Below are 16,958 nucleotides of genomic sequence, written 5' to 3'. Positions count from 1 at the left end.
AAAGAAAGGGCTGTGTAAGTTTTATTGTTTTATCTACACAGTTTTCTCTGGGTGTTAATTCCTAAATTGCACCCTGATCTTTTTGTTTGTTTATTTCCTCTTGAGGAAAAACATTTCATTATCATTTCAAAAGATCACAAGTAAGCCTGAAAAAGCACTGAGCATCTCGGAGTATATTTATTTATGGACTTGCTCCAGCTGAACACAAACTTGTAAAACGGATTCTCTCATTTCCTGGTGCCCTTCTAATTACTTGCACAGAAGTATCATGCAAAATGAAAGTTTCACTGGAGTTCAACAGAAAGCCAGTAAAGTCCCCTACCACAGGAATGATCTGGCGTATAGGAAATCAAGGTTACTGTTCCTTGATTATTTAAACAGAGCACAGCCTACTTTGCTCTCAAGTCTCTCGTGTAAGCAGTTTAAATGTCAGTCCCTGCACTGCCAAACCACGTTTTATGTTTGAGTAGCTCTCACCACTCACTCTGCTGCTTCTCTGGCAAATAGCTTCACTTTGCTGTGCCTATTTTGGGAGCACGAGGCGTATCAAGAAATGGGTTCTTAAACAGAAACAAAAAGAAACAAAGCGAGAAGTTTTCCCTGCGGCCGCGCAGTGCCCTGTAGGATTATCTCAGGTTTCTAGTTTCCTAGGAACGTAGTAACTTCCCCATGGGTTGTTTTGTGGGCGGTGTTTTTGAATATATGCTAATTCAGCTTTCCTGACAGGGAGACGCGCTGTGCCGGAGCTACGCTGCTCTCCTGACAGCAAACGGTGCTGAGAGGCGGCTGCGGGTCAGGCCGCGTGCTCGCTTGCGTGACAGGAGCCCTCACCGGCCGCCTTTCTCACCGACATGTGCCTATGACCATGGAGATGAAGGACTCGGGCAGCGTGGTTCTGACAGCCTACCACCCCCACAGCCCCGCCAGGATCCCCGGCATGGAGCAGAGCTTCGTGCAGGATGTCCCCTCCAGTCGCTCACCCAGCAGCAGGTAAAGACGAAGGGTCGGGGCTGTTGTGTGCGGGTTGGGTTGTGCGCTTCGAGGCCGACCGGTGGCTCGGCCACTTGGTAAGCACTGTGCTCTCACACGTTTCTTGCCTCCAGCCAGGAAAGTGATTCAGCCTGGTGCTGCTGGGAGTGGAACATTCAAGTGCCTGTTTTAAACTGTGTAAATGACAGATTGAGCCTGTTTCCCGCCCGGGAATCCCAACAACACAATCCCCAGGCACACGACATGTGCGCCAGGCTTCTGCTCAGGTCCTTTAGGGAAGCCAGAGAGCTGGAGTGACTGAGGCTGGCTCCCAGAAAACTGATCCTGGCTTTGGAATAGGTGATTATTTGATTCCTTCCCCACTCACCCACTGGGTCAGGTCCAGCCCTTGCCTTTTTGTGGAACTGCAGTTGCTGCTTTGCACACCCCCACACACAATGGGAGCCCACATCGTCAGAGAACTAGTCTAAATAAGAAAATTCCTTTGTGTTGCAGGAAACTAAGTATTGTCTTAATTAATGCAATGGTGTGTATGTTTACTTCCCTGCTCTGTATGAATGCATGCATTTGCGCAGTTCAAAATTTTGCACGGTTGGGCAATTTCATTGTTTTAGAAAAATCTGACCTTTCTCCTAAACATAAGTGTCTGTTCTGTGCAGTTTTCTCCAGCAAAAGTAGTGTGGAAGTTCATACTGTTAAAAGTTGAACAAAGTAGAAAACATTTTTCTGCGGCTTGACCGAAAGAAACCAAAACTGAAGTCTGAGGAAACAGTAGATAAAATTGTCCACAGGAATTAAGTCTGTGTCTCCTGTTAATACAAATAATGATATTTACTTCATATTGTTTATTTATAGCCTGATGGTTATTTTATTTTCATTGTCATTATTTAGGTTAGCTGCATCTTCCTGTTCTTTGTGTATTTCCCTGGCTGTCTCATAAAGATAACTTCTTTGTTCTGTTAAACTGTTGTTTGAGAGCAGCACCAAAATACACAATTTCATGTTAAGAAAAGAAACAGAGCCTGGGCTTTTAGACGCAGTTGGAATGGCATTTGTTACTCAAATCAGAGAGCAGTGGTTTGGCATTGAGTTAGTGGGGAACATGTCATTTCTTCCCCAAGGAAGAATGCTAAACTGAGCCTCCCTTTCAGCCTGAGCAACGGAAATGTGGTGTTTTTCTGTGTTGCTGGTAGGTGTGCTCATTGTTTTAAAATGCTCTTGAAACTTAAGGCCAGAATGTCTGAGGGTTTAAATCACATACACATCACCTAAGAAAAAGAGAAGTGCAAATTGCAGTTACTTAAAAAAAAAAAAAAAAAAAAAAAAAAAAAAAAAGAGGATCCTGGCATTTTGATGAGAAACATATTTTGGAAGCTCCTGCCATGAGGCAAAACCATGTGTCTCTCTGTATGGTCTCAGTATATCTGTGTGTCCAGAAGGTTTTGGTGCTGTCTCCCCTTTCTTGTCTTCAACTTCCTGCAGCTGTCTAATAGCAATAGCCAAATTCTGCCATATAGGCAGTCAGTGACCATCTGAGTTTCCAAAGGCTGTTCAGGAGAGGGATTTTATTAACCCAGCATGCAGTCCTCTGGAATGCAGAGTCCATGAAGGCAAATGTACTGAGCTTTTTAGCAAATAGTAAAATAGGCTCTTACTTAATCCCTACTCCATCTTCTAAGAACTGTTTCCTGGACTGCATTTTCTATATAGTTTCCTCTGCCGCCATCCTAATGCAAGCGGCTTTACTATAACCTCTGTCTGGTGTTCCTTGATCCCAGAGAAGCCGCCCGCACTACAGCATGTCAGTTCCTTAACTCTAGCAGAATGATTTGAAAAAGCATGCAACAAACAGAAATGTTGTCTATTTTTCATTTAATAACAAAAAACAACTAGAACCCAGAGCGTGACTTTCCCCTAAATTCTGTTGGCTTTATTTAAATGTAGCTCTAACAAAGTCCATATTTCAGATATGTATCTGTATGAACTGAATCAGTCTTGGATTTTAGCCTTTGATCTGATAGACTACTGGTCAGTTCTCTCTCAGATTAGCAATCAAGATCTTTTATTTTCTTTCATCTCCCCAAAATATGTCTCTAGCTTTGGAGTGATGCTCCATTCATATCAGAAGAACAACTCCACTTGCCAGACTTGGATGTGAGTCTCTCCTAGCTATGTTTTCTCTTACACTTTCACTTTGGGAACCTTCTAAGCGGAGGTTTCTCACAGAAAGGGGAAGCTAATGCAGCCTCTGTTGGCATTAAACGGCTCTGCTTCCCACTATTTAAGGAGGCCCTGATTAAAAAATAAATAAATAAATAAATAAAAAGAGGAGGAAACATTTAGGTACCATGAACCTCAGAATAAATCAGCAAACATATTTATTCTTGTCAACCCAGGTATGCAGCTGAGAAGTTCACGGACACAAAAGTTTACACTAATAAAGTAACTTAGATGCATCAGACCACTTAGCTTCAAATTCATCTACAATTCTTGAAGGGCCAATCAAGTGGACATCCTGTGTGCATGTCTAAAGCATACCTGTGCAGCATTAGCATCAACACAAAATATAGCAGCCATAAGTATTTTCATTTGTAAACCTAATAAATGAGTGTCTGCCAAGTTATAGCTTAGGTGATATTGGTGGTGGACGGTACGGAGATCAGGACAAGATGTGCTTTAGTTACTTTGAGTGGAAGATACACCACTGTGCAAAGAAGGATAGTAAATTCTTATGTGTAACAAATGGGAGAGTGGAATGAAAATTTGACTACACAGTGATACCATCACTGGTCTGCAAAGGGAGAGAATTCTATCTTCTAAATTTACTGTTTTGTACTATTAATAAAAGTGTTAAGAAGAGAGGCCACTAATTCCATCCATTCTCCAGAACAAGAGTGTCAAGGGGACTAAAGATAGCTGTATTTAAATATCTCCTCTTCAGGGGTCTGTATCATTCATTTCTATCATTATCCTACTTTTCCACCCCCAGACTTAACTTCACCAGTTTCACAAATGGGGTGAGCTCTGAAAACTGTACTGCTGACATTGTTAGAGGTGCAGGGGAATTGTCCATCCTCTCATCTTCCTCTAATTTTGTTAATGCAACTATCAAGTTCATTTTTCTCATGTGACATTTAGGCCTCTTCACTATCCTTGTCATCCATGTTACATGATTGCAATTGTTTACAGCATTCATATTATTCATATCTTTTTGTAATTCATTGCCTTTGAGAACTAGATATTGGCAGGGTCTCTGTTTTCTTTCACTATTAGCAGTTAGTCTAATTCTGCAGCATATAAGGACAGTGGGGAAGGCTTCTGCATTTGTGACACTCACTTGTTTTTAATCCCCTTTATTAGAATTCAGATAACACAAGTACCAGTACCAAACACCTCAGAATATCACACTACCCCTTTCATTACAGACACCAGCCCAATGCAAAGGTGAAAGTGTTTATTTGCGTTTAGCACTGGTCACCTTTTCCATCCCAACTTCAGAGAATGAAAGACTTTACAGCTGTGCACAAATACTGTTCCTAGATTATATACAGGAAAAGTGGTGCCACAGCCATTCATCACATCTCTTTTTTATCCTGCTTGGTAGAAGTGAGAAGTGAGGAGGAGTTATTCCTGTGCTCAGAGGAAACAGGAATGACCTCTCTACCAAATGGCCAGTGAGCTCTCTAAGGTAATTATGCAATTAGGAGAGTACAAAGCATTCCTGGGTGAGTCATGCTCAAGCTTTCCTTGACTCAAGTATGAGAGTTAGTGAGTTCCTCAGCCCATTTGTTACTGGCATATCTACCAGCAAAGAACTCATCCTGCACTGAAATTCACAAATATTTCCATTGCAATGTGTGGCTTAAGCTTGTATGAGCATGACATCAGAATCAGGGGACAGAAAAGGCACATTAACAGGCTTTGTTCCTGCACAATGGGTTAGAGCAGATATAAAGCACACATCCTCATGATGAATAATCATGCACCAAACCTATGCACATGCTACAAAGGATAAAATGGATTTCAGCACCACTGAGCAATGCAGTCAGGACTCCTTTCATAGCTTCTCTCCTAGTCAAGAGAAAGTCAGTCATTTCCAGTTGTTTCAGGCTGTCCAATCTCTACATGTTCAGCACGTCTGCCTCCTCCTGACGTCAGGAGGGGACTTTCAGGCAGGCATCTCTAAACTGTAGACTCAAATAAGAACAGGAAAAAGTTCTGAAACTTTTATGTCACCTTGAATTACCTGTTGACAACTTCAAGGGTCCCTGCTCTGCAAATCTTGGACTTGGGGCCAGTAGTAAAATCATTGCACCAGACAAGCACAACAGAAGATCTTTGTGCAATATTCATCCCCTCTTGCTTGCCCCAAGATACTACAGAGATATGTTAGGGTGAGGTAAAATGTCCTGAAATAATGACAGTTGTATCTGGAAGGAGTAAAACTAGAGGAAAAGCCCTTATGCACCAAAACTTAGCTTGTGACAAGAGGAACTGCATGGGCAGTTCAGGTTTTATCCTAACAGAAGCAGATTTTGTCACAGTGAAGTAAGGTCTGTATGCCCTGAGGCTGGGTGATCTGGGTTTAATTTCTGTCAGGCTGATTGAGCAGCTCCCCTGCTCAGCTGTATACAAGTGATGTCAAGAATGTCTTCTAAGTGATGCAGGATAAACAACCTTAACTATGTTGGATGTTTATCTCGCTCTACCATAAACTTCCCCAGAAGACAAAAATAAAGAGCTGGCTCCTTTTCCACAGTAAATCTTGCAATGGCTTGAGCCTCTTGCAGTAACTTGGACTCAAAACGACGAAATTAAAATTTTAAAATGTACTAAAAGTGGTAAAAGAAAACTCCATGAAACAGTAGTCTAGGAAAATACTGTACTGGCACAGACTGGGCAAGAAGTATGTTTTGTGGAAAAATTAATACTTTTTATAATTTCCACCAGCTTCCCAAAATATGGTTTTAAAAGTATGTTTTTTATAGATGCTAGGAATTATGATTCTTAATACAGCATTTAGTGAGAGGATGCATATAAATAAGTCAGACAATAGTAGACACGCTTTTCCTGTAGGTTTTAGAAATACCTACAGAATGTCCTCTGGGAGCCTCACTGCGGAATGTAATATTTATAGCCAGTTCCTCATGTTATGGTTGAAACTAGAGTTGGCTTCTCTGGTTTCTTTTTAGTTTGGTGCTCCTGCTGCTCTCCCTGGTACCTCCATATGCAGAGTTGATGGAAAACATCTGGCACTGTCCCTTTGATCATTTTGTTTAGTTGAGCATTTAGCCAGCTGCCCCATTCATTTTTAACTAAGTCACTTATCTCTGATTACATGAGGACTGGAACTGCCTGCAAAAAACATAAGACCTGAAAGCCCTACATGCCCTACACAGACACCTTCAGATTGCATCTGGCACACTGACAGCACTGGCATAGCAAACAGCTAGGAGTCCAGAACTGTGAAGTGTTATTTTTGCACAGAAGATCAAAATAATTCAGTGTAAATGAGTGGAAAATGTGCAGTAGTGGGGACTGCAAGACACAATTATGGAATACTGGTAAAAGTCCTAGGTTGGACAGTATCTGAAAAGCATCTGGTTAGCACCATACAAATATAGAATCACATCCTGACATAGTGCTGAGTATCCATAGCAAAGGATCAAGTTAATGTCCTGGATTTTGGCTAACCACAGTACTAGCAGCCACTTGGCCCTAAGCAGTGCTTTGCTCTGGCTGGCAGGCAGCACATCTGCCATCAGGGTGGGACCATGTGCAGCCTTCAGATGCCATCATGTTGGGTGTTTTAAAAGAACAAGAGGGGAACCAGAAGAGCCAGTGACCCAGGCTGACAACTAAAGCATCCTTCCCAGGTTGTTGGCCCTTTTGCCAGCCTCCTTCTTTCTCTCTCTGTAGCAATAGTCCCCATCATGGTCCTCCGAGTCCTGCTGTGCGTAACAGGGACTCTGAAGGGAGAGGCAAAAAAAGAAAACAAGGGACTGAAGGTACAAGGGTAACAAAGGAAAGCAGAAGGACCTGATTCTCCTCTTTTGTGTAAATAAAAGGAATGAGAAAATAAACCTCTACAAGAAGGACATTGTGTGGTGGAGCCATTTAGAGTCAACCCCCAAGTCCCACCAGAGACATGTGGCAAGGGGGTTCCAAATGATATTTGAGGTGTTGCTTTGGAAGTCAAAAGCTGAAATGGTTTAAAAGGTTGTTTGAAAATGAGCCCCTGCTTGTTAAGGACTGTTTTAGATGAGGTCAGCAGAAGTGCTTGAGTTGGCATCCCTTGTAATTAATGCAAGGGAAAGACTGATGCTCTGTGAGGGATCCCTCAGTTCATGTTTTTCCTCCCCTGTTTGTATTTGTTAACTTTCCAGACACTGCCAGAGCCTCTGGTCTCTGAGGAAAGAGAGCGGAACAAACATTGGAGCAGAGAGCTTATTATCAGGTTGTTCGTTTGAAGGCGGCTATGTTTTCTTATTTAGGATGCTATGTGTAATATTCAGCTACTGTGAGCCTGGAGGATTTTCAGATGTGTGAAGTGTAGGATGGACATATGCTGGAGGTTTAAACAGAAAAAAAGCTGAACAAAGGAGGGAAAGAAGACTGCTACCAAGTGTTGTCGTTATTGCATTTCCACCTGAGGACTACTGTAGGAGTTGCTTTGAGCATGTCATGAGCAAAATAATGACCATAAGTCTTTTCATGAAGGGTAGAGGAGAATCCTAGCAGTGCAGAAATACAGAAGGAAATATGTATTGATTAATTGTATCAGATGTAGAAGTCCAGCTGGGTTGACATCATTTATCAGCTGAAAGATGAGTAAAGCAAGAGGCAAGCTCATTGGGGAACTATGTTTTAAACATCTGTAGGCCAAACCTCAGGACAACTCTCACAGGTTGCTGCTGGAGATGGAAGAATCTCTAACACCTGTAAGGTCTCACATTTTGCTACAGCTGATCAGAAAGATACTGGCTTCACAATGGACAGATCTAACTAACTTAGGGAGGAACTAACTTTATACAAGGCCTGAATTTGTCTCAGTAAGTGCTATGTTTCTTGATAACTGCTCCACATCAATGAGTCTGCAGTTAGCCAGGCTCTGGATTAGTCTATACAAATTGCAGGGGAGGCAATGGATGGCCTCCTCCCCTTCAGTTTCTCTTCCTCTGGCTAATAAAAGCTTAGAACAAAATATCATCTAGGCTTATTTTCTGTCTCAGTGATGATCATACCTCACAGTCAAGTGGGAATTTAAAAGTGTGAAAGTCAGATCATTTTAAGGTTAGCCTTAGTTTGAGAACAATATCTGAATAGTTGTAACATTCAATCTAACATTAAATATTTTTTATTTTTTTTTTAATATATTCTCCTCTAATAAAATGTCAACAATAAATCCGTCAGTGAAACATAATTTGGGATATAAGCCTTGCTCATACACATAGACTGAGTTAATGTGTACTTAGGAGATGTGCAGATAATGGAAGTTTTACCTTTGAATTCAGTGGAAATTGGATCAAGCCATCAGAACTCACATTTATTGTCAATAATTTTGCTTACAGGCAATGAGTGATCTGATTATGCCATCTCTTCTCTCAGCTCAGGCTGACCTCCTGTTTAATAGTATTCTTGCTGAATAAGACATCAGTATGAAGTGTTAAGTTAGTAAAACATAATGGTGCCTAGGCCTGTCTTCCTTTTGCGGTGATTCCCTCTGCTACTGAAATACAGTGAAAACTAAACTTCTAAACATAGGTCTGGATGTAATGAAGATAAATGTAAAATCTGTGCTGTGGTTACAGGTGAAACATGAAGCGGAGAAGCCTAGGGCATTCTCTGAAGATGTTTTGCAGGCTTGGCTGTCCTTGGCCATTTCTAGGCCAGATGGTGCCCAGATCATGCATGTGCAAGGAAGCGAAAGGAAAGAGCAAGCTTATCCTGATGAACAGAGACAAGGGAAGTCTTTGTCCTCAGACAGCAGCAGGATTTCACATTGAAAGTGTTCCCTTTTGGAGAGAGAGTGGGCAGAAGGAAGGAAGCACAGCTGGCCAAGTGCAGGAGGGGGGTCTTTTAAATATGTGAAGGTCTTTAGTGTCCTGCTCGAATTACTGTGCCCACCTTCTGTAAGGTCCTTCTTGCGTCTTCTGCTAAGAGAATTCATTTCCCCATAATCCTCAATAACCTGCAGTGATCCTTGACTGCTGTTTTCCTTGCTTGCTTGCTTCCCTCCTCTCTTTCAATTAGCAAAAGCAATAAATTATGAAATTTTAAGGAGAACATTACAGAAAATGTTAGGTTTCTGGAAGTATTAATTTATTTCTCTATGTGTGTGTGTACAGTATGCACTAGTCTATAGAAGAAGCGTGAAGCTTAATACTACCCATGTGTCACTGGCAATTCACAAAACATATGGCACGCATTAGAACTACATGCCCACAAGTCAAAAATTAACTTGAGTCTTCTTGAAGCATAGTTCTTCAAGCCATCTGTTGCCTCTGACAAAGAGTTGCAATTAAAAATAAACAAAACAAATGAAACTACTATGTCTCTTTCTGAAAAGCCTTCTTCATCATCCAGAACCTCCATGTTCTGTATTTAGGAAGCACACCACAGATTTTTGGGAAGGACATTGACTCTGCAGCTGTTTTTTGTGGTCAAGATACATTGCAACCTTAATAAGCACCAGCTTTGATGGCTTTTTTTAGTTAGATTTTTTTTTTCTTTCTTTTTTTTTTTTTTATAAAACTTAGCTAAGCCAGGAATGATGTTAACTGTGCCACTCTCAGAAATGCAACAAGACCATGGAAACCAAACCAGCTTGCCTCAGTCTATACTGAGAACAAGTAAATCTGGAGTTAGTTATGGTATGTGCCATGCAGCAACAAGTCACTGTAGTTGCAACTAATCACCCATTCATACAGGGAGCTTATTGTCATAGGATATCCTTGGAGGTCCATTTTCTCTTTCCGGATTCAAACATGGGGTATAATATTCATATAGGTAAGAATGAGAATCCCTATAATTAAAAGTGTTAGTGCTATCAGGAATTCTAGAAGATACAGTAGATTTTACTTTTCAGGGTTAAACTACTTACATGGAGACTTACTGAAGCAAGAAGGAGGCATATTGTGTTTTATTTAATTCATTGTCCTTTTTTGGATACTGTCAGACACGGGACACTGAAATTTGTGTATGCAAAGTATGTCAGGCACAGACGTGAGGCCTACATTTTGATACTTGGTGAAAATCTTTATTACAGGCAGAAAGGAAAAAATCAAGTACTGAAAAAAAAAATCAAAATTTTGTCTGACAACACAAGGTTTAGTAGTGAGGTAATAAATCCATAGACTTAATGAATTACCACAGAAGGATTACACCATAGGAATTCAGAATATTTTTGGGGAGGTGTCTGAAAACAAATCCAACCCCTCTTTGCCAGTGTCCAGGGGCTGTATAGCTGTGTTACCACAGCATTTTGCCCAAGCAGTGCATAGTTGCAGCTCTGCACTGCCACAGCTATACAGTTTCTGACCCTTCTGTGTCCAGCCTGCTGGCACAGCATTGGAGGCTGGAATTCAAAGTGTTTAGACTAATGCTTCAGGACTGATAAGAAAAAAAGGGTATGTTTTTCTGAACAGGCTAGTCTGCTGATTAATAGGTTAGGCTGGCTATTTTCAGGGCTAGATGCTTAAAGTAAATAGGTGAAAAGCTGTGCTGCATTTTTCTCAAATATTTTTCAGGCTGGAGGAGAAACTTTATCTAACTTGCTTGAACCATAACAGAATATCTCATTCATTTATGCAAGTTGGATTCCTAGCAGAGCAAAACACAAGAAAAAGGAGTGGTGCTTGTGATATCCAGCTAGCAAAGTTTATTGACAATACTGTAAAGGTACCCAAAATTCATCATCTGAATCTGTGCAGACTCTAGCAGAAGAGTCGAGGGTATAGCAGGAAGCCAGAAATAGTCCTGGTGAATAAATTCAAAGATTTAAAAATTGTATTAGGTTAAATTTCTTTCCCCAAGTTTAGCTAACCTGTGTAAAAAGTAGAGCTTTGATTCTCCTAGAGAACAAGGCATTAATTATCTTTTATTTCTTAAACAAAAGATAGGCCAGTCAGCATCTGACTATCCATTAGAATCTCTTTTCTAATTAAATCTCATCTGCTGGATCGGGAATATGATGATATTCACAGGCTGAATTGAGCCATATTCAAACACTGTAAATAAGGTTCATAACCTTTATTCTTTAAATACCAGTTTAGCCTTTGGTTCCTGATTCAATCCATGGCACTGACCCAAGGCTGCAGCTTTGCTAAAACAGGCATTGACCACTGCCTAAGTGGGTGGAAAAACATCATTCAGCAGTTAGGTGGGTATAAATGCTGAAACTATGTCTGTAATTCTGTGAAGGCGATGGTGTTACTAAGAACAGATTGGTTTCAGAGACTGCATCGAACCCAGCCAGCTGTAGTTAAACCCTCAAAGGCTGACAAAGTGCATTCCTAATTATATCAGTGAAGTGGACAGCTAGATTAAGTTACCTCCTTTGAGAGTATTGGTGATGAGTTTCCATCACTAGGATAGATTTTACATTTTATCCAACCCAAAGGGGACCTCAGGCTCTGCAACTGTTTTAGTAGAAATAAACCAAACACAGAAATGATACATGTTTATGGGGCTACCCAAAAGTCCGCAGAGAGACACATCCTACAACTACACTGGATGTTGCAGAAAAATTTAACAGGCAGTCTTTGAAGACTTTTAATACATTTAAACTTATTATTGGATTCATCTTTGAAGTTAATTAAAGCAGTTTGTATCAGGTACCAGAAACAGCCAGGAGGATAATAGATGGTGGAAAGAGTTTTGATATCTTTACACAAAATATATATTTACGGCTTTGGCCACCTTCACAGGGTCTTACAACATTCTCTGACGTCAATATACTTAAGAAACTGGAATAGCTAAAGATAATAAGCTCAGTGGGTATTTTTCTGTGCTTTTCTGTGATCTACATTTAGTTTAAATTGTAACTTTATACCACTTTTCCATCGTTGTTGATGATCCATAAGATGCGTAATGCCCTATAATGTAGTTACGACATACCAAATTTAGCATTCTCTGAAGATAATTGGAAAGCAATGAGTAAGTCTCAAGGATAAACAATGAACAACACAACTTACATATGCTGAGAGGAGTGACATATTCCTACAGGAGGGGAGGAATCTTCCTAATCCTCAATATCAATTTTACATGTGAGGAAAAGAATTTGCTCACTTTGCAAAACTGCTGCTGTGCATTTTATGTTTCAGAGACATAAAGAAAAATCCTGTTTGCTTAAGCTAACATTTCTGCCACCATTGGCCTTTCCAACTTTTAAACCATGCTACCTAAAGCCAGAGAGATGATACAGTACTCTGTACATGCCACCTGGAAAATCCTGTTTAGAATTACACGGTGTGATCAGCCGATCAGATAAGTCTTGCCTGTAGAGAGGACATGTTTGTTTTAACTGTTGAACTGTGGAGGTTACAGAGAGTTGAATCTGTGTATTACTAATGTAGTTGACATCTCACAACATTTAAGGTCAGATTCAAAACTCTTCTTGGCTGCAGTAGGCTTTGAGCTTGTCTCAAAAGATATAAATGTGTTGTGTCGATACTCTGCAACCAACTCTATATCATTGATACATCCTGCAGTGCTTCTTTTTGGTCATTGATGCTATTCATTCCACTCTCCCCTAATTTAAAAACTCTTAAAGTCCTCACAGGGATGAATCAGTTATTGAAGTTCTCTATAATTACATTTCTATCGAATCCACTTTGTGCATATATAGGACTTTGATAAAAAACAATAAACTTCAGCCAAAAGCTGCTGAACTACACAGAAAAAAAGGATAATAAAGTGGGACAATTCTGTAATTGTCATTCATGATGGAAAATGTTAGCAAGTTCAATAGTTTTTTTCCTCTTAGATTCATCATAGACACTTTTTTGGATTGCCCTCAGAGAAATATACTTACGAATGGAAATATTATCAGAAGTTAGCATTGGACCCCCAAATCCAAACTAAACAATGAAACAACACAGACTTTCCTTCCTATTCTGATTGCATCACTGGAACCACTGCCTAATAAAGGGATTGTGTTTGAAAAAACTTCCTTCTGTGTTTTTTACAGTGCTGTGTGTCTGCATTCCTGTTCATTTGTATGCTTGATTAGCTGAAATCAAATACAATCATGTGGATCTCCAAGCAGCTATAAAAGCTCAAACTAGGCAAAGCTAACAGCAAAAAAAAATATATTCTGCATTACTGTCTTCATGGGAATTGTTCAGCGGAAAGCAGAAGAGCTGACACAAAATCATGTATGTGTTTTTCCTTCTTGTTATTTTGTCATTATGTAACTGCTCAGAAGTTTGCTCTTAAGTAGGCTTCATATAGCTGTGTGGACAGGTTACAGAGGATGTACTGTTTGTGCCTCTGCCTCGTACACAACTGCCTTCTGTCTGCTAGATGGAAAGAAGTGGATAGATTTTACTAATTCTGTAAGTATCAAGGTGTGGGATTTTTCCTCTGCCGATTATATTGTCTATGCTTTTTGTATTGCTACTAACTTTGGATGAGTTGCTCGTTTGTGGCCTGGCGCTAAGTCTTGTAGATTTTTAGAGTGAGGAAGGCATTTTGGTCTTTGTAGTTGATGTTGTATCTCCTAGGGATGAATCATTGAATTGATTCTGATCATAGTCATCAATTTAAATGGATAGAAATATGATTTTTAGGTGGCTAAGAAGGTCAGTGGAGATTTATAACCTCCTATTTGTATTTTTGGAATGTTTAGCTTATGTAAAGATAAACTAAACTAAACTAAAATAACATAACATAAAATAATACAACAACTAATCAGACACCTAACTAAGAAATCCTCCAATCATTAAAAGAATCAAAAAGTACTCAAGAGAAAACTTAAACTTGAAGGATGTAAAGTGGCTGTAGTGGTTATTTAAATAGGAAATATATGATTAAGACAAAAACATCAAAATCTACTTTTATGACAAATAAGCATTTTAATGTTTTTGTTATGAGGATAAATTTTATGTCTTGCATTTGTCTTATCATCAACAAAAATTTAGCTAATCAGTCTTTGAAAAGGAGACATGTTTGACAGCATTGGAAGAGATTTTGGTGAGTACCTTCTTCTATTACCAAGCAGTGAAGTGATGGATAGACTAAAAACATGATGAAAGTAGATGGAAGATCATGTAAATTTCTTTAGATGAAGCTTATTTTAAATGAATCTTGACTTTAACATGTTGTTTTGGTGTGGTGCTTTATTTAAATTACTGATTTGATCATGCAATTGTTGAAAGCAAAGCTGATGAAAAGTTTTGTAATTGGATTATATGGAAAAGAAAGTTTGTGACTAGAATATTAAACACTGATGGTTGAAATCAAAGCAGCTACTCAGAAGTCTAAACAAGTAACTGAAACACACAGATGTAACCAGGCATTTCAAAAAAAAAAAAAAAAAATCCATATACCAGATTTGATGGGGATTTTTTTTTTTTTTTGAAAGATCAAGTCTGTATACTTCTTTTATATAAACCTTTAAATGACTAAGGTCAAGTGACTTATTAGACTGTATTTGAGTTCTGACTATTATCCTATACAATATGTAAAGAGGAAAGTCCTGTTTCCCTGCAAATTATGATAAGTGAGCAGCTTCTTGGTTAGCTGTGACCTCATGCTACAATCCAATGTTTGCCTAACAAAAATGAAATTAGTTTATTTTGCATGAAGAAAATGATCTGATAATATCTTGGGGGGAAATTCCTTATGTATACACTGCTAACAACTATACCATAGAATGTTTTCTGACTTGCTTTAATTCTGAGAACTTTGAACACCTTTTGATGGACGGGATTTTCTTAACCCTAATAGCAAGATAAATAACAAGAGCAGTTCTGTGGCTCCTTTGAGTTGCTATAGTTGTTTAATTTTCATTGGACACGACTTTTATCATAAACTTGTTCTTAGTGACACTCACTCTGCATTTCCTGTAGCATTATCAAGGACTGATTCACATGTTATTCATATTCTTTAGCGTATTGAGTTGGTTGTGGAGAAACATCTGGGGGAATAAATTGTGTTGTCTAGCAGCTCATGCGGGACAGACTCAGGTGACATCTAAGCTTGAATGTGGAACGTGCCAGGCAGTGCTCTGAGGTCCTCCTGATCCACCTCCCAGCCCAGATCATTGCCTCAAAGCATTAAAATGAGACCAGAAAACTTTCCCCGTCTGTCTTCAGAAATGTAGCTCAAATGGCAGGCATACAGACAGAAATTGTAGGAAAAATAAAATTAAAAAAAATAGCTGCTGACAGGTTTGCGTAGCTCTTGCAATCACGGCAACAACACTATTATGTTAGTGTTTTCTGGGGGAAACTTTAGAGGAATAGGCAGATCACAAATAGAAAGTGGATTTGTTTCAGTTTATTCTTTATTTGATTATTTATTTGATTATATATATATATATATATATAAAGTCAAATTCCCACCAATGCCACAGGTGCTATCAGGTGGCCAGATACCTCCAAATGACTTTAATTCCCTCCTACTGTGTTAGGACTCAGAAACACAAGCAAGCCATTCACAATGATTTAACAAGCTACCACTTCCACTGTGGGATTTTATAACTGTTCAAGGACCTGCTCTTAACATGGAGCAAATAAAAAGTAACTTAACTAAGCTTTTATGTCTCTCATGGCAGAATAACTTTGAATTATATCATATTTGCTATGCTCTAAACTTTGACATGACAGTTCATATGGTTCAGGTGCCACACAGGAACTTTTCCAGCAGTAACAATAACTTTGTTTCTCTAAGTTCTTACAATGAGGTGCACCTGAAAATCTTTCCCCTGGACCAAAAGAATGCTTGAGCTACTCCTAAGAAAGTGATGTTTTGGAGTTATACCTGAGTATGGAAAAAAATGGGGCATTAATGCTTTCAGTCTGTCCCCACCACAACCTTCTTAGATAGGAAATAATAATAATAATAATCCATGTATCTCAAAAGTTCTGGGCCATAGTAGTTACTGTCAACTTCTTAAATAACAGCACAGCATCAGACATCCTTGCTGTTATGTCATCCTTATGTTATGTCATCCTCAAGTGATGTTTGATTTACATTAGCTGTTTCACCGGCATAATCATTTATCAGCACAGGTTCCACTGTACAAACATCTTGGAAAAAGAAAGCTGCTTGAGAACATGTGCGAAGTTCATTTAGGATTTCTCTCCAAGGCTAGGAGAAGATTAATGCAGTCATGAAAGCAAAGGCCCTGGAGCCTCTGCCAGATCCTTTTCCACTTGCCTGAGTGCTAAAATGATCACAGAGATTTCCTCAGGAGTCTCACTGTACAGCCCACGTGTGCACAGCTCCAGCACAAGTGATGGCTGCAAGCCTGCACAGAAGAAATACCCCAAACCTGCCTGGCAGCTGGCCGACTCAGACATGAGCCTAGATGGCTGTGTCTTGAGCGCCAGCAGTGTCAGCAGCACAGACATAAAGCATGTCTTGGCTGCTTGTGGTGCCCTCCCTGCAAGAAGGTGGCTCCAGCTTCAGTGGGGATGGCTCCCAGTTGGGTAGCACTCAGTTTGAAAAACATCACGTAAAATCTGGCCGCTGCACAAATTACAGAGCTGAGGAAGTTCTGCAGATAGCTGTCATTGTGCTGGAAAGGAAGAAGTGGAAAGCCAGGAGCTTGTCTGAAAAAAAAAAAAAAAAATCTAGGGTTTTAATTTCTTCTTACTGCCTTCTGGCAGACAACCTCAATGGATGCGTGAGAACTGAGCAGTACATGGCAGCAGTCGTGCTTCACTTTGAACCCAGTTTATGAATGCAGACAGCTGCCTCTTGTTGCCCCTTCTCAGCCATCCCCAACCCCCCAAAAAAAA

At 39.7% G+C, this 16,958-nt stretch overlaps 1 protein-coding gene across 2 annotated transcripts in view; it reads left to right on the top strand.

The window, feature by feature from the left end:
• The first annotated feature begins 357 nt into the window (after positions 1–357).
• ARHGAP28 (Rho GTPase activating protein 28) overlaps positions 358–16,958 on the top strand; it is a 77,105-nt gene continuing 60,504 nt past the window's right edge. The window contains exons 1-3 of one of the 2 annotated variants that reach the window (XM_084508165.1): positions 358–635; positions 727–990; positions 13,181–13,367. Coding sequence is in view for 1 of the 2 variants with exons in the window: in XM_084508164.1 (XP_084364290.1) it covers positions 860–990 (131 nt within the window). In the remaining variant the exon portion in view is untranslated. The remainder of the gene's footprint in view (positions 636–726; positions 991–13,180; positions 13,368–16,958) is intronic. The other variant, XM_084508164.1, reaches the window with a different exon arrangement.

This window comes from Aythya ferina (genome assembly GCF_964211825.1).
Source record: "Aythya ferina genome assembly, chromosome: 2".
Lineage (NCBI taxonomy): Eukaryota > Metazoa > Chordata > Aves > Anseriformes > Anatidae > Aythya > Aythya ferina.
The sequence above is the reverse complement of the archived record's forward strand: the minus strand, read 5'-3'. Positions and strand labels throughout refer to the sequence as shown.